General features: G+C 52.1%; 1 protein-coding gene across 1 annotated transcript in view; it reads left to right on the top strand.

Moving 5' to 3' along the window:
• The first annotated feature begins 579 nt into the window (after window positions 1–579).
• RHOT2 (ras homolog family member T2) overlaps window positions 580–21138 on the top strand; it is a 38525-nt gene continuing 17966 nt past the window's right edge. The window contains exons 1-13 of the mRNA XM_060260857.1: window positions 580–695; window positions 3380–3461; window positions 4752–4795; window positions 8452–8505; window positions 9687–9739; window positions 11123–11231; window positions 13492–13593; window positions 14875–14973; window positions 15820–15928; window positions 17179–17299; window positions 19324–19408; window positions 20315–20460; window positions 20576–20676. Of these exons, the coding sequence (XP_060116840.1) occupies window positions 663–695; window positions 3380–3461; window positions 4752–4795; window positions 8452–8505; window positions 9687–9739; window positions 11123–11231; window positions 13492–13593; window positions 14875–14973; window positions 15820–15928; window positions 17179–17299; window positions 19324–19408; window positions 20315–20460; window positions 20576–20676 (1138 nt within the window). The 5' untranslated portion in view covers window positions 580–662. The remainder of the gene's footprint in view (window positions 696–3379; window positions 3462–4751; window positions 4796–8451; window positions 8506–9686; window positions 9740–11122; window positions 11232–13491; window positions 13594–14874; window positions 14974–15819; window positions 15929–17178; window positions 17300–19323; window positions 19409–20314; window positions 20461–20575; window positions 20677–21138) is intronic.

Raw genomic sequence — 21138 nt, forward strand, 5'->3', positions numbered from 1 at the left:
TCTTTCTTTCTTTCTTTCTTTCTTTCTTTCTTTCTTTCTTTCTTTCTTTCTTTCTTTCTTTCTTTCTTTCTTTCTTTCTTTCCTTCCTTCCTTCCTTCCTTCCTTCCTTCCTTCCTTCCTTCCTTCCTTCCTTCCTTCCTTCCGCTAAAAGGAGTGAGAAGAATTTCGTGATTGCTAGCGTGATCTTAGGATCGTTGTCACTGAGCGGTAGAGCCGGGATTTCCGGAGCGGGGGGAATGATAGGTTGAATAAAGGCTTAATATAGTAATCCCTTGTAATCTCAAAAAACTGTATTCTAGCACAGCGTGAAAGGATGTATCAATCCCATTAAGGTGTCAGGAGCTTTCTCTTTGAAGTCCACAAAAGTTGTCAGGCCGAATCATTTCTTGCCTGCCCGCCTAGCCGAATGCTGCCGTTACTACGTTGTACTTGGGTGACTTCCAAGAATTAATGCCGTCTGTCCCAAATCAGCCTCACTTGCTTTCCCCCAAAATTCTACTATTACGGGAGGGGGAGAGAACATTCATCCCTCCCCTACTGTTCTACCTTACAGGGCTGTTGTGAAATCTAGTAGGGTAAGCCTCTCTGTGTTCTAACAGCGCCCCCTTGTGTCTGTTTTTCCCCCTCCCTCTTGCAGCCAGGTGGGGAAGACCTCTTTGATCATGGCCCTGGTGGGTGAGGAATTCCCAGAAGAGGTAAGGATGGAGAGGGTGGGTTAAAACAAGGGACTCTGGGAGCCGCCCAGGAGCTGAATTAGGCCCCCAGAGGGCCCCTATCAGGCACCCCCGAGCAACTGGGGAGGGAGGGAAGAGCCAGAGCTTCCTTTGCCCAGTTCCCTGGATCCCGTGGGAGAAATGCAAAGAAAGCACCTTTAACACCAACAAGTGCTAATGTTTTAAGTATGTTTATTTTAAGCTTTTTTAAAAAAAACAACCTTTAGTCGTGTTTGTGTTCTTTAAAAAGTTTATATCTCTGCTACCTAATCTTGAAATAGGTACACACTTGGCCTGGCCCAGCCTGTCCCGACAGGGTCTCATTTAAGAACATAAGAGAAGCCCTCTTGGATCAGGCCAGTGGCCCATCCAGTCCAACACTCTGTGTCACATAAGAACATAAGAGAAGCCATGTTGGATCAGGCCAGTGGCCCCTCCAGTCCACACTCTGAGTCACATAAGAACATAAGAGAAGCCCTGTTGGATCAGGCCAGTGGCCCATCCAGTCCAACACTCTGAGTCACATAAGAACATAAGAGAAGCCATGTTGGATCAGGCCAATGCCCATCCAGTCCAACACTCTGTGTCACATAAGAACATAAGAGAAGCCATGTTGGATCAGGCCAATGGCCCATCCAGTCCAACACTTTGTGTCACATAAGAACATAAGAGAAGCCCTGTTGGATTAGGCCAACGGCCCATCCAGTCCAACACTCTGAGTCACATAAGAACATAAGAGAAGCCCTCTTGGATCAGGCCAATGGCCCATCCAGTCCAACACTCTGAGTCACATAAGAACATAAGAGAAGCCATGTTGGATCAGGCCAATGGCCCATCCAGTCCAACACTGTGTCACACAGTGGCAAATATACACACACAAACACACACACACACACACACTGTGGCTAATAGCCACTGATGGACCTCTGCTGCATATTTTTATCTAACCCCAATATTTTAGATATTTTATCTAACAAGCTGGCTATCCTTGTAGCCGCCCCCACCTCCTGTGGCAGTGAATTCCACATGTTAATCACCCTTTGGGCAAAGGACTTCCTTCTATCCGTTTAACCTGTCTGCTCAGCAATTTCATTGAATGCCCACAAGTTCTTGTATTGTGAGTAAGGGATAAAAGTACTTCTTTCTCTACTTTCCATCCCATGCATCATCTCGTAAACTATCGTGTCACCCCGCAGTCGACGTTTCTCCAAGCGAAAGAGCCCCAAGCGTTTTAACCTTTCCGGCCCTCATAACAAATGAGTTCGACACCCCCGCCCTAGAGATCCCCAACAACATCCGACCGATGATCACGAGCCACCACGTGGCTTTCAGCGTGGCCTCCTCGGGCATCTCAGCCTTTTGAGGCTGTTGCCGCATTTGGCGTGGGTGTCCCATCTGTGTCTCCATATGATGTCCCTCCCGCCAGTCATCTGCTCCGAAGCTCTCTATGGCCATCCTTCGTGGATCCAAACTTTACCCACAACCCCCGATGGTGAGAAGCTGGAGAGGGCCACCATCATCCGCTACAGGGCTGGTTTCCGCTCTTGCCTGCCCTGGAGCCAGCATCTCAAATCCACCCGCAAGCTGAGGGTCTCAGCTCCTGTTGCCGAACGTCTCCTCTAATCAGCCGCCAGGAACGTTCAGAATACTTTCACACCTTCCAGCGAAGCGGTGTGCTGTTTCTCCTCTGAACACTGCAGGGTCAGTGGATCAGGCCAGTGCAGACGTGCTCACGGCGGCTGCGGTCTGCAGGCCTGGGGCGACATCCCATGTTTTTGCTACCGTGCTGGGCGAGTGTGAAATCTGCCGGTCACACCAAACACGACTGTTTCTGTCAGACAGGCACAATTAAGGGCCTTTTTCTTTTGTAGCAGTAACTCTTTTGCGAATTAGGCCACACACCCCTGATGTAGCCAATCCTCACAGCAGGCCCTGTACTAAGAGCCCTCTGAGCTCTTGAAGGGTTGGCTACATCAGGGGTGTGAGGCCTACTATGCAAAGGAGTTCCTGCTGCAATAAAAACCCTGGGCACAACCATGCTTCTAATCTCATACCTCAGATTCCTGACAGTCAGAGATGTGCTTTGCCTGGACTCTGGGTTTCTCAGCTGAAGTCCCGCCTGAGATGCCTCTTTTCCATTATGTGTTAAACCAGGGGTGGCCGAATTGTGACTCAGCAGCCACCAGTGGCTCTTTCACACATACTGTGTGGCTCTCGAAGCCCCCGCTGCCCCATCAGCCGGCTTGGAGAAGGCGTTTGTCTCTTTAAGCCACTTCTCTAAGCCAAGCCTGTCTGTGGCCTGGAGAAGCCATTTAAAGTTAAAGTTGCTTTCTTTCCACTTCTTCCCTCCCATCTATTTTCCTTCCTTCCTTCTCTCCCTCCCTCCAACATCTCCCCCATTCGTGCCCCCTAGCAACAGGAACTCACAGGTGCACTGCCTCTGAACATGGAGGTTCTACAGAGCCATCCTGGCAAAAGAGTCACTGATGACTCCATCTTCCACAGTTAGGGCTGCAGCCTCCTAGGGAACCGCGCGTGACTTCTGCAGTGTGCCATTCGTGTTGCAAACTGGTCATCCCAGAAATGTGCTTCTCTCCTCCCCCACCCCTGTCCACCCCAGTGAACACCTACGGCTTTGTACCAATAATTCTCTCCCGCTTGTGCAGGTGCCCCCACGGGCAGAAGAGATCACGATCCCAGCAGACGTCACCCCCGAGAAGGTCCCCACCCACATTGTGGACTATTCAGGTAGGTGGCTGTTTCCACCGCCCCGGGTTGCTCTCTTTTTATGGCTCTGGAAAGAAAGCTCTTGGGACAGCCCTCAAGTGCCCTCTCCAGTTTGGTGTAGTGGTTAAGTGCGTGGACTCTTACCTGGGAGAACCGGGTTTGATTCCCCACTCCTCCACTTGCACCTGCCTGGAATGGCCATGGGTCAGCCATAGCTCTGGCAGAGGTTGTCCTTGAAAGGGCAGCTGCTGTGAGAGCTCTCTCAGCCCCACCTACCTCACAGGGTGTCTGTTGTAGGGGAAGAAGATATAGGAGATTGTAAGCCGCTCTGAGTGATTCAGAGAGAAGGGTGGGTTATAAATCTGCAGTTGTCGTCTTCTTCCTCTTCCTTCTCTTTCTAATGTGGAGCCAGAAACTCTTCTGAAATTCTCCGGAAACTCTCCTGCCTTCTGGGGCCTATATGTACGACTGTTTTTCCTAATTCCATTTCATTGTCTGACAGGAAGGGTGTTTGTGCACGAAAGCCCCCGCCTTGAATAAAACTCGGTTGGTCTGAAAGGGGCCACCGGACTCTAGCTTTGTTCCGTCGCTTCCGACCAACGCGGCTCCCCACCTGTATCTATCATTGTTTTCCCCACTTCAGGATCCTCCCCCACCCCTAACAGGGACCAGCTTTCTGGGTTTCGGACACAGGAAAGTCTTTCAAAGCCTCTGTTCCCAAGATTCCTGGGAAAGGCAAGGCTCGAACCCAGGACTTCCCAAACGATGAGTGCAGGTTCTGGCTCTGAGCCGGCACTCCTGTCTTGATTTCCTTGACCCAGTGGTGGATAGTGGGAATCCTGCATGGTCTTCTTCATTCATCCCAGTTGACGTTTCAGCTACACCTAGGGTAGCCAAACTTGCTTAATATAACAGTCACATAGAATAAATGGGAAGGAAGGAAGGAAGGAAGGAAGGAAGGAAGGAAGGAAGGAAGGAAGGAAGGAAGGAAGGAAGGAAGGAAGGAAGGAAGGAAGGAAAATAGATGGGGGGAGGGCAGAAGAGGTAGAAAGAAAGCAACTTTAAATGCATTCTCCAAGTTGGCAGCTGGCTTGGCTTGGAGAAGTGATTTAAAGAGACAAATGCCTTCTCCAAGCTGGCTGATGGGGCAGTGGTGGCTTCAAGAGCCACACAATATATGTGAAAGAGCCACGTGTGACTCCTGAGCCGCAGTTTGGCCACCCCTGAGCTACGCGGTCATTTCCCCATAAAGGTTTCCATGGAGCAGAGAAGAGAAAACGCAAGACATTTTTTTCCCTTTGCTTTTTTCAGAAACGGAACAGACGGAAGAAGAGCTTCAGGAGGAGATTGCCAAGGTGGGCCTTGAAAATGGGGTGATGTGGGGTGTGGGGGGGTGTTAGCTGCTTCCCCTCCACCGGTCTCTTCCCTCCCCCACCCAACCCACTCCCCGTGTTCTCAGTTGCCCTCCTGAACCTCAGCTGAATACACACGCCGCTCTTTTCATTAACTGTGCTGAGATCCCTGACAGGCCATCCTGGGGATTAACGTGATCGGTTTGGCTAACAGTTGGCTTAATCTTGGGGCTTGCTTGTAAGCAGCTGGATGCAATTTAAACCCTGGAGGGTTAAACCCAGGCCCCGGGAAGAGGAGGAAAAGGCTGGGGAAGGCAGGGAACGAACAAGGCCGGAATTAGCTAGGAAGACAGATTGCGAACTCCTACTGCCACAGCCGGGAAGGAAGGACTCCCCAAATGTGCCATTTCCCTGCGGCAAGAGAAATGGGAGGTTTTGCTTTCTAGAGCCTAAGAAGAAGACGTTTCCCCCCAGCTGTGATCTAGGGCAGGCTTTGGTCCCTAGGGCACCGGTCTTCCTGCATTTGAAAAAAAGGACACGTTTTCTTGGTCTTCTCTCAGAGCAGTGTCCCAGGCAGCAAAAACAAGCCAGAGCTTGGTGGCGCTTTTTAAGAGACACAAATCAATTGGGTTCCAAGTTTTTTTAGGCAAAAGCTTGCCCTGTCGGAAGCCATCAGCTGTAACCCATAGAAGCTTGCTCCGGAACGAAATCCCATTGGTTCTTTAAGAGGTCCCAGGATACCCTACTTAAACTGGCCTCCCTGCGGCCCATCCCCTTGCTATCTCCAGGTGGGGACGGTGCTTTCTAGCAACTCATGGGACTCCCACCGATGGTTGGCAAGTCCCCCGCAACCTCCGGCGGGGGACTGTTTGTGCACATGGTGCAATGACGTCATCGCACCAGTGACGTCACACACCGACTGTTCTAGGAACTTCCGAGAAAACTCTATGGTTTTCCAGGACGATCTAGCAGTTTGGGAGGGGAAACTCTATGGCACTCCCAAATTGCTAGAGTGTCCGGGAAAACCATAGAGTTTTCCTGGAAACTCCTAGAGCAGCCAGTGCACAAAGTTGGCGGCGTGATGACATCACTTGTGAGCGATGTCATTGTGCCGGCAACATTGGGGGAGTATCCCCCCCAACAGCCCAATGTGGGCCGGCTGGTTGGGAACCTCCGGGGCGGGAACTTGGCAGCCCTATTCCCGCCTCCGTGGGCTGCAGCGGAGAATCTTGAAAACCTCCTAACTTTCTCTCTCTCTCTTTGGAACGGTCTCGTTCGCAGAGGGAACGCGTCGGGGGCAGAGCAGGGTCGGCACCCAATCAAATGGGCTTTTGGTTGGTGTGAGTGGGAGTCCCCACGGGGGCCCTTCAAGTTTCCAAATATCTAATTCCTGGGCAGCATCTGTGCCCCACCCCCTTTTGAGTTGCAGGCGTGTGACGGTGCAGTCACGTGATCGAAAGAGGAGGATCCTTGCCTTGGCTAAAAAAGGAACCCTCTGCACCCCCGCACGAAGGTCCCGATCCAGGCTCGGGTGTTCTGAACATCCTTACGCCAAACTAGGATCCACCCCAGGGGTGGCCAGACTTGCTTATCGTAAAAGCCGTGTAGCATAAACAGCAGCCGTTTGAGAGCCGCAAGACATGAATGAGGGAGGGAGGGAGGGAAAAGATGGGGAGGGGAGGGAGAGGTGGAAAGAAAGCAACTTTAAATGCATTTCCCAGACCACCATCTGGCTTGGCTTGGAGAAGTGATTTAAAGAGAGAACTGCCTTCTCCAAGCTGACCGACGGCAGCGGGGGCTTCAAGGGCCACACAATATGTGTGAAAAGGCCACATGTGGCTCCCAAGCTGCCGTTTGGCCACCCCTTCCTGCTCAATTAGCTTGGCTTGACAGCAGCCCCCCTTCAGATCTTTTTAACTAGAGACAGTGGGGATTTGTGCCCAGAGAACATATGTGCTCTTAACCGCTTCCTCCTCGTGGCAGTGCGTGGACCAGAGGCTTAGAGCACCCGTGCCAAATCCCATATGCCTTTTTTCCTTTTTTCTTTTTTTTTTGAGATTAAGTGATAAACTCTGTTCTAAAGGGGACAGCGGTCCCACCATCTGGTATTCCGTAAAAGGCCTCTCCGTTTGCACCGTGGGAGCAAAGACGACATTGAGGTTGAGGGGAGTGCAGCAGGCCCGGCCAGCTTGTGCAGGGGGTGAGGCATTCGGGGTGGGGTGGGCCCGGCCAGTTTGGTGTAGTGGTTAAGTGTGCGGACTCTTATCTGGGAGAGCCGGGCCCACCCCACCCTCCACTTGCACCTGCTAGCATGGCCTTGGGTCAGCCATAGCTCTGGCAGAGGTTGTCCTTGAAAGGGCAGCTGCTGTGAGAGCTCTCTCAGCCCCACCCACTTCACAGGGTGTCTATTGTGGGGGGAGAAGATATAGGCGATTGTGAGCCGCTCTGAGATTCGGAGTGGAGGGTGGGATATAAATTCAATATCATCATCATCATCATCATTATCATCAGAACAGTCAAGCTCAAGGTGTGGGTGAGCAGCTCCTGTCCGTAGAGGAGGGGGCCCCAGTCGCTTTAATTCTGCGGGCTCCTTTGGATTTCTGACACGACACCGTGACAGAGTGGCTGCTACAAAATGGCTGCCCCGGCTTGCCTTCGGGTCGCACCATGAAGATCCTTATGCCGTTGTGGCTGCTGCCGCCAAATCTCCGACGGCCACTCAGTCCTGGGCAAAAAGTCCCAACTGGCCATGACCACTTTCTAAAAACACTTGGGGCACCAGGAAGAGTGCCGGCAGGTGCCACAGTGCCCCCATGTTGGGGATCCCTGTCTTAGAGCCCGGCGTTACGGGGTTAGTGTGGCATGTGCTACTTAGGGACATGTTTCTTCATCACCATGTTTCTTTCTTTTTTTGGAGGGGAGGGCACTTTGTATGTGAGTATCTGCACCCGGAAGTCATGGCGACCTCTGGTGACTGACCCCTGCTGGGGGCCTGGAGGATATTCAGAGAGGTGGCTGAATAGAGCCTGCCCCTGCCTCCCAACCCTGGTATTCCAAGGAGACCTCCCATCCAAGTACTTGCCAGAGGAGAACCTGAGAGTCATGGCGACCTCTGGTGACTGTCCCCTGCTGGGGGCCTGGAGGATATTCAGAGAGGTGGCTGAATAGAGCCTGCCTCTGCCTCCCAGCCCTGGTATTCCAAGGAGAGCTCCCATCCAAGTACTTGCCAGAGAGTCATGGCGACCTCTGGTGACTGTCCCCTGCTGGGGGCCTGGAGGATATTCAGAGATGTGGCTGAATAGAGCCAGCCCCTGCCTCCCAGCCCTGGTATTCCAAGGAGACCTCCCATCCAAGTACTTGCCAGAGAACCTGAGAGTCATGGCGACCTCTGGTGACTGACCCCTACTGAGGGCCTGGAGGATATTCAGGCAGGTGGCTGAATAAAGCCTGCCCCTGGCTTCCCGACTGCTGGTATTCCATCCATTTAGTTGCCGGAGTTGGCCCTGCTTAGCTTATGAGATGGGGCTTGCTTGGGCTATCCAGCTCAGGGCTAGCTTTGTGTCCTTTCCAAAGCCGAAAAGGGGTGCGCCTCTCTCCCCCTCTTCCAATCACCCGTCACCAGCCACACTCACCGGCCTCTCTTTCTCTCTCCCTTGCAGGCGAACGTGGTCTGCATGGTGTACGATGTGACGGAGGAGTCCACCATCGACAAGGTGGGGAAGCCGGCCTCTGTTGATCCAATGCATTCGTGAGCTGGCTTTGTGCCCCCGGTTTGAAATAGCCCGGACGACAGGGCTTTTTCTGCAGCAGGGACATCTTTGCATATCAGGCCCCCTCCCCCTGATGTAGCCATTCCTCCAAGGGCTTACAGGAGGCCCTGTGAAAAGAGCCCTGTCAGCTCTTGGAGGATTGGCTCCATCAGGGGGGTGCGACCTAATAGGCAGAGGAGCTCCTGCTACGAAGGGAGCCCCGCTGGATGATCTGATTCACGTGCAGAGCGAAAAAGAAACGAGAAGCTAAGGCTGGGGGCGGGGGGGATGCAGGCAGGATCTCGGAGATAGCTTTATGTAACCGTTCCAGAAGGACCCGACGGAACGGCCACTCCAGGAGCCAGATGGCAGATGGCCCCGAAAGGGGGGTGGGGCGGTGGTGGCAGGCAGGCAGACTGGCCGTTGCCTCTGTTCTCTTTCTGAACGGCCTTGGCAGAGGAGACGCTCCTGGAAGCGGAGGGTTAGGCGGCTGTAGGCCGTGCGTCTCTCCCGCGAAGCGCCCTGGCACACGGCAGTCTCCGGGGGTGGCTAGGGGCTGTCGCGACGCAGCTAGCTGGGGAAGCGGGTTTTGGCAGCCTTCCTCAAAGCTGCAGGTGCCTCTTGGAGGCGCCCCGGCTCTTGGTCTGTGTTGATTGATGGCCTGGTGTGCTGTTTTTTATGGAGGGGGAGGCTGTGTAGCCCCCCTCCCCATTTTTGATTTTACAGGCCTCACATCTGCCAGGTTTCCCCTTCTCTGCCTGTTTCCTTTCCTTCTGGTCGAGGGTTCTGGGAGAGAGCCAGTTTGATGTAGTGGTGAAGTGTGCAGACTCTTATCTGGGAGAACCGGGTTTGATTCCCCACTCCTCCACTTGCAGCTGCTGGAATGGCCTTGGGTTAGCCACAGCTCTCGCAGAGCTGTCCTTGAAAGAGCAGCTTCTGGGAGGGCTCTCTCAGCCCCATCTACCTCACAGGGTGTCTGTTGCGGGGGGGAGAAGATAAAGGAGATTGTGAGCTGCTGTGAGACTCCCGAGATTCAGAGTACAGGGCGGGATATCAATCTACAACCTTTTTCTTAGAGGGTTTTCCCCATCCTCTTGAAAAACCACATCATGACTTTGGGGGGGGGGGCGGCTCTGTCTTTGCAGATCCGGACGAAGTGGATTCCCATGGTGAACGGCAGTGCTGAAAAGGGCTCCAGGTACCGTGGCGTCAGACCAGATGGGCTTTAAAGGCCCTCTCTGGGTCAGGGTTGCTATCCAGCGTGGGCAGGCTGAGGGCTGGCACAGGGTATCCTTCGCTTTCTTCTCTGGCTGCTCTCCCCTCTCTCTCTTTTTGCTCATGCTCTCGGGGAGGGCGAATTCCGGACTGCCTAAGGTATCATGTCTACCCCCGTCTTCAAGAATAGCGACTCTCATATGAACATACGAAGCTGCCTTATACTGAATCAGACCTTTGGTCCATCAAAGTCAGTATTGTCTTCTCAGACTGGCAGCGGCTCTCCAGGGTCTCAAGCGGAGGTTTTTCACACCTATTTGCCTGGACCCTTTTTTGGAGATGCCGGGGATTGAACCTGGGACCTTCTGCTTCCCAAGCAGATGCTCTACCCCTGAGCCACCGTCCCTCCCCATTTTTCAGGATCAGTATTTATTGTAAGACATGGAGCGTGACGCTGGACGGGTCCAGTGTCGAAACTGGTATACAAGCTCAGGTGGGTTAAGTTATATACCAGGCGTGGCCGAACTTGCTTAAGGTAAGAGCCACACAGAATAAGCATCAGAGGTTTGAGAGCCGCAGGACAGGAAGGACGGAAGGCAATTAATACAAAAGAGGGGAGGAGGGAGAGGTGGGAAGAAGGCAACTTTAACTTTGAAAGCATTCTATAAGCTACCAGCTGGCTCTGCCTGGAGAAGCGCTTTAAAGAGATCAGTGCCTTTTCTGAGCCCGCCAACAGAGTAGTGGGGGCTTCAAGAGCCACACAATGTGTGTGAAAGAGCCACATTTTGGGTGATTAACACGTGGAATTTACTGCCACAGGAGGTGGCGGCGGCTGCAAGCATAGCCAGCTTCAAGAGGGGATTGGATAAAAATATGGAGCAGAGGTCCATCAGTGGCTATTAGCCACAGTATATTACTGGAACTGTCTGGGGCAGCGATGCTCTGTATTCTTGGTGCTTGGGGGGGCGGGGAGGCAAAGTGGAAGGGCTTCTAGCCCTACTTGTGAACCTCCTGATGGCGCTTGGGTTTTTGTTTTGTTTTTTACCCCTGTGTGACGCCGAGTGTTGGACTGGATGGGCCATTGGCCTGATCCAACACGGCTTCGCTGATGTTCTTATCCTATCATCATGACTGTCACGCGCCCGCCATTTTGGTTCAGGCGTGAGATTAATTCCAAAGCCGTCGTCGCAAGTTCAAACGTTCTCACGCTACAGAGCATGCTGGGAAACGTCGCGAGGCAGCTGTGGCCCGGAGCGCCAGGCTCTTTCTCAAGAGGCGCGGAACTTTCATTTTTCTCAGAGGCAACGCTAAGAAGCGAAACAGACCTTTCTTAGGCGTGCGTGTCTGCCATTCCTCTCTTTCCCAGGCTCCCCATCATCCTCGTGGGAAACAAATCGGACCTGCAGACGGGCAGCTCTATGGAACCCATCTTGCCCATCATGAACCAGTTCTCGGAGATCGAGACCTGCGTGGAGGTGGGGGAACTCCCGGGGGGGGCGCCGGGAGGAAGAGGTGGGGGGCGGGAGGGGAGCGGCGCTTGTCATGTGATGTTTTAAAGAAAGAAATCACATGTTTGTACCCTGCCACGGTTGCGGCTGGCTCGCAAGAAGGCTTCCAGCAGCGCCTTTAAAAACCAACCGGCTCGAGCGCGGCAATTCGTTTATATATTTTATTGAATTTTGAAAATATACAAGTTAGTATCAATATGAATACTCATATACAATTAATTAATCTTATGGAATCAGGTTATGAACAAGCATAAATGCTTACATGCATACAATAAAATAACTTTAGGGTTTGTAGAATCTTTCGGGATCAAGTGCCGTGTTCTACTGGAGAAAGTTTTCCTTCCGGACGTTTCGTTCTCAGCTGCGGAGAACATCCTCAGTGGCGTTGCAGCCGGAGCAGGCGCTCTGACCTTCTTGGCTGCTGTGCGTTGAGTGGAGCCAAGAAGGTCTGAGCGCCAAGAAGGTCAGAGCGCCTGCTCCGGCTGCAACGCCACTGAGGATGTTCTCCGCAGCTGAGAACGAAACGTCTGGAAGGAAAACTTTCTCCAGTAGAACACGGCACTTGATCCCGAAAGAGTCTACAAACCCTAATGATGTTACCAGCCGTGACAACCTGAAATCTTTGATAATAAAATATCTAGTAAGCATTTTAAGTTATATAGAGGTGTCTACACACACAGGCTATTTTCTATCCAAGGAGAGAGCTCAAGATGAAAACAAGATTAAAGGCAATAATTCCGGCATCAAAATACAGTCAATCTAATTGAACCCATATTATCATTAAACTGTTAAGTAAGCATTGCGAAGAATTCTTAACTGCCCGGCAATTCAGACAGCTTGCAGTAAATTAGTAAGTGACGCCAGCGTGAAAGCGGAGAGCGCTAAAGGCGGCACAGTTTGGTGCTGCGGTGAAGTGGCCAGAGCTAGTTTGGTGTAGCGGTGAAGTGCGCGGACTCTTCTCTGGGAGGACGGGGTTCGATTCCCCACTCTGCCACTAGCAGCTGCTGGAACGGCTTTGAGTCAGCCGTAGCTCTGGCAGAGGTTGTCCTTGAAAGGGCAGCTGCTGTCAGAGCTCTCTCAACCCTATCCACCTCACAGGGTTGTCTGTTGTGGTGGGGGGGCGGGGCGGGGCGGAAGGTAAAGGAGATTGTGAGCCGCACTGAGATTCGGAGTGGAGGGCGGGATAGAAATCCAATATCGTCGTCTTCTTAAAAGGGATGGGTGTTCCTCAGCAACTCAGCTTTCTGTCCAGAAATGGAAACCAAACAGGAAGGTTATGGACCTAGGAAGCGTCTTTTTGCCGAATTCAAACTTTGCTCTGTTGAACTCAGTGCTCTAACCAGGTGTGCCGCTTTCTAGGGTGCATCGGCAAAGAGAGGTCCTTTCACAAGACTTTCTACCTGAGACCAAGGCTTTTTTTTTTTGTAGCGGGAACTCCTTTGCATATTAGGCCACACACCCCTGATGTAGCCGATCCTCCTGGAGCTTACAGCAGGCCCTGTAAGAAGAGCCCTGTAAGGAATTCTAGCAGGACCTCCTTTGCCTATTAGGCCACACACCCGTGATGTAGCCAATCCTCCTGGAGCTCTCAGCAGGCCCTGTAAGAAGAGCCCTGTAAGGAATTCTAGCAGGACCTCCTTTGCATATTAGGCCACACACCCGTGATGTAGCCAATCCTCCTGGAGCTCTCAGTAGGCCCTGTAAGAAGAGCCCTGTAAGGAATTCTAGCAGGACCTCCTTTGCCTACTAGGCCACACACCCCTGGTGTAGCCGATCCTCCTGGAGCTTACAATAGGCCCTGTACGAAAAGCCCTGTAAACTCTTGGAGGATTGGCTACAACAGGGGCAGGCGTGGAATTCTAGCAGGAGCTCCTTCACAATAAGAGCCCTGTAAGCTCCAGGAGGATCGGCCACATCAGGGGTGTGTGGCCTAATATGCAAAGGAGTTCCTGCTACAAAAAAACCCCTGCCTGAGACCACTGGTCGGAGGGAGTGCGGATCGGAGCTGCGAACCCTCTGAGCCTTACAGTCCCTCTCACCACCCCTGCCCCCCCGAACAGGTTCCTTTTTAGGACGGCTTCTTACATTCGTAGGTCTTTGTCTTCCCCTTTCGCCTGCAAGGCTGTGATGTCTTAGAGCTTCTCTAACAAGGAGGGCCTTGTCACCTAGCCAGAAATTCCCTGCCCCTCGACTGACTGGTCTCCTCTTTCTCCCTCCCCCCCACCAGTGTTCAGCGAAGAACCTGAAGAACATCTCTGAGCTCTTCTACTACGCCCAGAAGGCTGTTCTGCACCCGACGGCCCCGCTTTACGACCCGGAGGACAAACAGGTGAGATGCCACATCCGGGACCTGCAAACTAGAAAGTTGTGCGCCTGGGGGAAGACCCTGGCTCCAGCCCCCCCCGAAAACTCTCCCCTGAGGAGTTTTGTGTTCGATAAGGTGGCGGGGGCTCTGTGCTGCCCAAAAGCAGATTACGGTCCTGCAGCGTTTCCAAGCCAGTTCAACTTTTTGCTTAATGCAAGAGCCACATAGAATAAATGTCAGATGTTTGAGAAGTGCGAGACATGAACATCAGATATTGGAAGGAAGGAAGGAAGGAAGGAAGGAAGGAAGGAAGGAAGGAAGGAAGGAAGGAAGGAGGATGGATGGATGGATGGATGCGGAGGGGGAGGTGGAAAGAAAGCAACATTAACTTTAAATGCATTTGCCAAGCCTCCAGCTGGCTTGGTTTGGAGAAGTGATTTAAAGAGACAAACGCCTTTTCCAAGCCAGCCGATGGGACCGTGGGGGCTTCGAGACCCAGATAACATGTGTGAAAGAGCCACATGTGGCTCCCGAGCTGCAGTTTCACCACCCCTGACCTAGCACAACTCTGTTTACACTCCGTGGGATAAGAACATAAGAGAAGCCATGTTGGATCAGGCCAATGGCTCATCCAGTCCAACACTCTGTCACACAGTGGCAAAAATTTTTATATATACACACACACTGTGGCTAATAGCCACTGATGGACCTCTGCTCCATATTTTTATCTAAACCCCTCTTGAAGGTGGCTAAGCTTGTGGCTGCCACCACCTCCTGTGGCAGTGAATTCCACATGTTAATCACCCTTTGGGTGAAGAAGTACTTCCTTTTTATGCGTTTTAACCTGGCTGCTCAGCAATTTCATCGAATGTATTGTGAGAAAGGGAGAAAAGTACTTCTTTCTCTACTTTCTCCATCCCATGCATTATCTTGTAAACCTCTATCATGTCACCCCGCAGTCGATGGGATCCACTTCTGTGTGTACAAGTTCTTTCCACTGAATAGACTGGGATACTCAAGTTGTAAAGGTCTCCCCACTGCGTCACATACATTTCCCGGGACTGACAGTAGCATTTCTCTAAGGCCGTCTTGTGAATTTACAATCCAAGAGAGATTTGAACCGGCTCGGTCTTGTCTGATGCTGAGGCCTGCCTAAACTAGCCACGCTGTGTGGCCGGGAACTTCAGTGGCCTCCTTGTGCTGGCAGTCAGCCACGTTCTGGAGCTGAAGGGCTGCCTGTTTCTTCCAGCCTCCTCTAAACCGTCCCTGCCTTCTTTCCTTCCCCCCTGCCTCCGCGTCCCGCAGCTGAGGCCGGCGTGCGCACGAGCCCTCACTCGGATCTTCAATATGTCTGACCAGGATAACAACCAGATCCTAAGCGACGAGGAGCTGAATTATTTCCAGGTATGTTCTCCCGTGGTGATGCCGTTCTGGGAGCCTGTCGGGGAGGGGGGAGCAGCTGGAAATCGCTGCGTCCTTTCAGGGTCTCCGGGAGCCTGGAATTTTGAGGTTCTGGCTGATTTGGAAAGGGGAGTTTCTAGTCCTCATGGAGGGAGGGGAGCTCAGGAATGCATTCGCCACACCTGTTTCAGAAACCGAAAGCCTTTGGGGGTCGTCAGGACACAGTGACCAATGAGAACCAGTTTGGTGTCGTGGTGAAGTGTGCGGACTCTTATCTGGGAGAACCGGGTTTGATTCCCCACCCCTCCACTTGCAGCTGCTGGAATGGCCTTGGGTCAGCCATAGCTCTGATTATCTGCAGGAGTTGTCCTTGAAAGGGCAGCTGCTGTGAGAGCTCTCTCAGCCCCACCCACCTCACATGGTGTCTGTTTTGTGGGGAGAAGATACTGTAAGCTGCTCTGAGTCTCTGATTCAGAGAGAAGGACGGGGTATAAATCTGCAGTCTTTGTTTTCTTCACCTGAACCGCTACACCAAGAGACAGCTTAATGTAGTGTTAAAGTGCATGGTCTCTTATCTGGGAGAACCGGGTTTGATTCCCCGCTCCTCCACTCGCAGCTGCCGGAATAGCTTTGGGTCAGCCGTAGCTCTTGCAGAGCTGTCCTTTAAAGGGTAGCTCCTGTGAGAGCTGTCTCAGCCCCACCCAACTCACAGGGTGTCTGTTGTAGGGGAAGAAGATAAAGGAGATTGTAAGTCACTTTGACTCCGATTCAGAGAGGACAGGTTATAAATCTACGGTCTTCTTCTTCCGGAAAGAGTCTCAGTTTCTCATTTTGTCTCTTGGGAGGCAGAAGTCCTGCTTTGGGAATCCGTTGGCCCCGCAGGCACTGGAGGACGTGAAGATGGTGGTGTGGAAAAACACAACGGACGGAGTCCAAGACAACGGCCTGACGCTCAATGGTAACAGAGCTCTCTCTGTGGGTCTCCCCCTGCAGAGGAACCCTTTTTAACTTCCTGTTGGAACTCAGGAATGGCTTGTTCTGTTTTGATAATCGGGGGGCTCGGTTAGCTGTTGCGCTTCTTCAGTGGGGGCGAATAGGAGGGAGTGCTGTGATTGTATTGCTACGCATTGGAGACCGCCTCTCCCAGCATGCACCCTTCTCCCCAAAGAGCATTACGCTTGGTAAATAAGGACCTACCAGTGGCCACTGGCCCAGGAGACATCCAGCTGTCCTCGACCAGGGCCAGGGCCTTTTCAGTCCTTGCCCCAACTTGGTGGAATTCTCTGCCAAGCAATGTCCATGCCCCACAGGACTTAATGCAGTTCTGAAGGACATGCAAGGCAGAGACGTTCCACCAGCCGTTTGGCTGAAATAGACATATTGGTAGTCATACCGTCATCTTACTGGTTAAGTGTAGTGGTGAAGTGTGCGGACTCTTATCTGGGAGAACCGGGTTTGATTCCCCATTCCTCCACTTGCACCTGCTGGAAAGGCCTTGGGTCAGCCATAGATCTCGCAAGGGCAACTGCTGTGAGAGCCCTCTCCAGCCCCACCCACCTCACAGGGTGTCTGTTGTGGGGGAGGAAGGTAAAGGAGATTGTGAGCCGCTCTGAGACTCTTCGGAGTGGAGGGCGGGATATAAATCCAATATCTTCATCTACCTCACAGGGTGTCTTTTGTGGGGGGGAGGAATGTAAAGGAGATGGTGAGCTGCTCTGAGACTCTTCGGAGTGGAGGGCGGGATATAAATCCAATATCATCATTTTCTTCTTCTACTAGATTAACTACTGCATCTTATTAATGTATATTGTGAATGTTATTATCTTTACTGTGAATTATGTGAAGGTATTTAACTGATGTACACAGGGAAGAGCAGTTTAAAAAACTAATTTTTAAATTAAATTATTTTTGGGGAGGGGTGGAATTGGAAGCACAGAGCTTTCTTGAGACTGGTTGTAGGTGGGAAGCCACACTCGTCTATAGCTGAAGAGCACAATTTATATTCAGTTTTTTCCCCTGAGTTTCATTGTGTATTTCTTTTCAGGATTTGCTAGTGTTTCAGTCAGTTGTCATTGCAAAGTTGTTTGTGCAACTCTTGGATTCTGCTGGGGCACAAAAAGGCCCGTTGCGGGGCCTCCCTGCTCATTGTCTCTTGGCTAATTTGCTTCAGTCTCACGCACAGAAACCACTTCCTCTTCCCGCCTCCAGGCTTCCTCTTCCTCAATACCCTCTTCATCCAGAGGGGGCGCCACGAGACCACGTGGACCATCCTGCGTCGCTTTGGCTACGACGACGCTCTGGAGCTGACAGATGACTATCTGTGTCCGCCGTGCGTAAGACTGTGGCCCTCCAAGATCTGTGGGGAGGGTGTGAAGGAATCCTGGATTTAAGGGACTGTGGGATTGTATGATCCCAAGGTCTAATGAGCTGTTCGTCATAACACTCCTCTCTCATTGGTCCAGTCTGTTCCCTGCCTTTTGAGTTCCATACAGTGGTGTGCTCTACCAGTATACACTGGAGCCGGGGCGGGGGGTGGTGGAGCTAGACTCCAGTTGCCCTTTGCATATACTGACTGCACCCATTCACACCCACAGTTTTTGTATTTATTTATTATTAGATTTATATCCCAAAACAATTTCTTGCACACGAGACTCAGGGCAGCCTACGACAGATAAAATCTCAGCAATATGACTATAAATCCAATATAAATTCCAATAAATTTCTATAATCCTAGGGGTGGCCAAACTTTCTTAACGCAAGTGCCGCGTAGAATAAGCGTCAGATGTTTGAAAGCTGCAAGACGTGAACATCAGATGTTTTGAGAGACACAAGGAAGGAAGGAATCATACAACTGAAGGGACCCCCAGGGTCGTCTAGTCCAACCCCCTGCTCAGTGCAGGAAATTCACATATATCCCCACCCCCACCCCAAGTTCACAGGATCAGCATTGCTGTCAGATGGGAAGGAAGGAAGGAAAGAAAGAAAGAAAATAGGTAGGAGGGGGAGGGGGAAAGAAAGCAACTTTAAATGCATTCTCCAATCTGCCAACTGGCTTGGCTTGCAGAAGTGATTTAAGGAGACAAATGCCTTCTCCAAGCCAGCCAGTGGGGCTTTGAGAGCCACACAATATATGTGAAAGAGCCACATTTGGTTTCCGTGCTGCAGTTTGGCTACCCCTGCTATAATCCAGTAAATTACACTGAAATCAATCGATCAATTTTATTTATATCCCGCCCTCCCCGCCGAAGCAGGCTCAGGGCGGCTAACAACACAAGTCAATACATTAGTTTCACAAAGTATTTAAACAAACCATTAGCACATTAAGTAAAATTCTGCTAAAACTCTAAAATCAATAAATTTAATAAAATTAACATTTTGGTGCTATTGTACAGATGGCGAATTTCATTCGCCGTTTCCCCCTTAGTCGGTGAAGGCCAATCGAAAGAGGGTGGTCTTGCAGGCCCTGCGGAACTGTTCGAATTCCCGCAGGGCCCGCGCATCCTCTGGAAGCTGGTTCCATAGGCGTGGAGCCATAGCAGAGAAAGCCCGGTCACGGGTGCTCTGCAGCTTTACCTCTCTCAGCCCGGGGATAGTTAGCAAGTTCTTCCCAGCTGACCTCAGCGCTCTCTGGGGTTCATATGGGGAGAGACGGTCCCTAAGCTAGGCAGGTCCTCGACCATATAGGGCTTTAAAGGTAATAACCAGCACTTTGTAACGAATCCGGTATATGACCGGCAGCCAGTGCAGTTCATGCAGCCCCAGCTGTATGTGCTCCTACTTTGGGAGCCCCAACAGCAGTCTAGCAGCCGCGTTCTGCACCAGCTGCAGCCTCCGGGTTCGGCACAAAGGCAGCCCCATGTAGAGGACATTACAGTAATCCAATCTCGAGGTGACCGTTGCATGAATCACTGTTGCCAGATCCCGACGCTCTAGGAAGGGGGCCCAACTGCCTTGCCCGCCTCAGATGAAAAAAGGCTGACTTGGCAGTGGCTGCTATCTGGGCCTCCATTGATAGTGAAGGCTCCAGTAAAACTCCCAGGCTCCTGGCCCGGCACGCCACTTTCAGCAGCGCCCCGTTGAAGACCGGGAGAGGTAATCCAGTCGTACTTAAGCTTAACTATATTTGCATTCAGTTGATGGCTCCACACCTCTAGTCTCTCAGACTGTAGAAACGACTAGGAAAACGTTTCCAAACTCTAGTCTCAGTCAACAGTCCAGGGAACGAGAGAAGACAGGAGGAAAAAACCATCCGCTAGGGTGATGGGAAACAGGACGGGACAGAAGTTGCTTCAGAAGCCCTGGCACACTCTCCTGACCACCCGCCTTGACTGGCACGGGCTTTCTCTCTTTCAGGATCCGGGTGCCCCACGACTGCTCCACCGAGCTCAATCACTTTGGCTACCAGTTCTTGCAGAAGTTTTTTGAGAAGCACGACAAGGTGACCCAGGCAGAGGCCCTCTTTAATCCTTACCTTTTTAATCTTGGCTGTCGCATTGCCATAGTTGCTGGTGGGCCTCCTGATGGCACCTGGGCTTTGGCCACTTTGCGATGCAGAGTGTTGGACCAGACGGGCCATTAGCCTGATCCAAGATAGCGTCTCTTCTGTTCTTAGTCTGGGGCCAGTGATCCTCTGTTTTCTTGGTGCTTGGGGAGCAACAGTGGGGGGGCTTCTGGTGTTCTGGCAATGCTGGTGGGCCTCCTGATGGCGCCTGGGTTTTGGCCACTGTGTCACACAGAGTGTTGGCCTGGATGGGCCACTGGCCTGATCCAACAGGGCTTCTCTTATGTTCTTATGTGACACAGAGTGTTGGACTGGATGGGCCATTGGTCTGATCCAACATGGCTTCTCTTATGTTCTTATGTGACACAGAGTGTTGGACTGGATGGGCCACTGGCCTGATCCAACATGGCTTCTCTTATGTTCTTATGTGACACAGAGTGTTGGAATGGAGGGGCCCCTGGCCTGATCCAACATGGCTTCTCTTATGTTCTTATGTGACACAGAGTGTTGGACTGGGTGGGCCCCTGGCCTGATCCAACATGGCTTCTCTTATGTTCTTATGTGACACAGAGTGTTGGCCTGGATGGGCCACTGGCCTAATCCAACATGGTTTCTCTTATGTTTTATGTCTGGGGCATTATTGCGCTGTATTCCTGGCGCTTGGGGGGGCGGGCACAGTGGGAGGGTTCAGGAGTTCCAGCCTCGCCGGTGGACCTCCTGATGGCCCCTGGGTTTTGGCCACTGTGTGACCCAGAGTGTTGGCCTGGATGGGCCACTGGCCTGATCCAAGATGGCTTCTCTGGGGTTCTTCCTACTTTGGTGAGCCGTCTCCTTTCCCCCCAGGACCGCGACGGAGCCCTCTCCCCTGCGGAGCTGCAGAGCTGCTTCAGCGTCTTCCCCTACATGCCCTGGGGGCCCGAGCTCTACCACACGGTATGCACCACTGACAAAGGCCTGCTTTCCCTGCATGGATTCCTCTGCCAGTGGACGTAAGCGCAAGCCCCTCTCCCCCACACCCCCTTGACAACAGTTCTCTACACTCTCGGCTGGTTCTTCCAGCGATCCCGCTAACGGGCGGCTTCCTCTCTGCTTGGCTTTCCCTAGGCTCGTGGCCTATCTGGACGTCCATCGGTGTCTGGAACACCTGGGTTACCTGGGCTACCCCATCTTCTCTGAGCAGGATTCTCAGGTTCATGCCATCACAGGTAGGTCCCACCCCAGCATCTGCCCTGGGATTGCGAGTGAATTGAATTTTAATTTTTCGATGTATCCCTCGCCCTGCCTCACAAGCGCTCTCAGGTGTGGCTTGCAACAATAAAAACATTAAGGTTAAAAACCACACATCAAAATTAACGATGATGATGTTGGATTTATGTCCCACCCTATACTCTGAATCTCAGAGTCACAGAGCAGTCACAATCTCCTTTACCTTCCCCACCCCCACAACAGACATCCTGTGAAGTGGGTTGAGAGAGCTCTTACAGAAGCTGCCCTTTCAAGGACAACTCCTGCAAGAGCTACAGCTGACCCAAGGCCATTCCAGCAGCTGCAAGTGGAGGAGTGGGGAATCAAATCCGGTTCTCCCAGATAAGAGAGCTCTGGCTGACCCAAGGCCATTCCAGCAGCTGCAAGTGGAGGAGTGGGGAATCAAACCCGGTTCTCCCAGA

The sequence above is a fragment of the Heteronotia binoei genome, chromosome 20 (genome assembly GCF_032191835.1).
Source record: "Heteronotia binoei isolate CCM8104 ecotype False Entrance Well chromosome 20, APGP_CSIRO_Hbin_v1, whole genome shotgun sequence".
NCBI classification, from domain to species: Eukaryota; Metazoa; Chordata; class Lepidosauria; order Squamata; family Gekkonidae; genus Heteronotia; species Heteronotia binoei.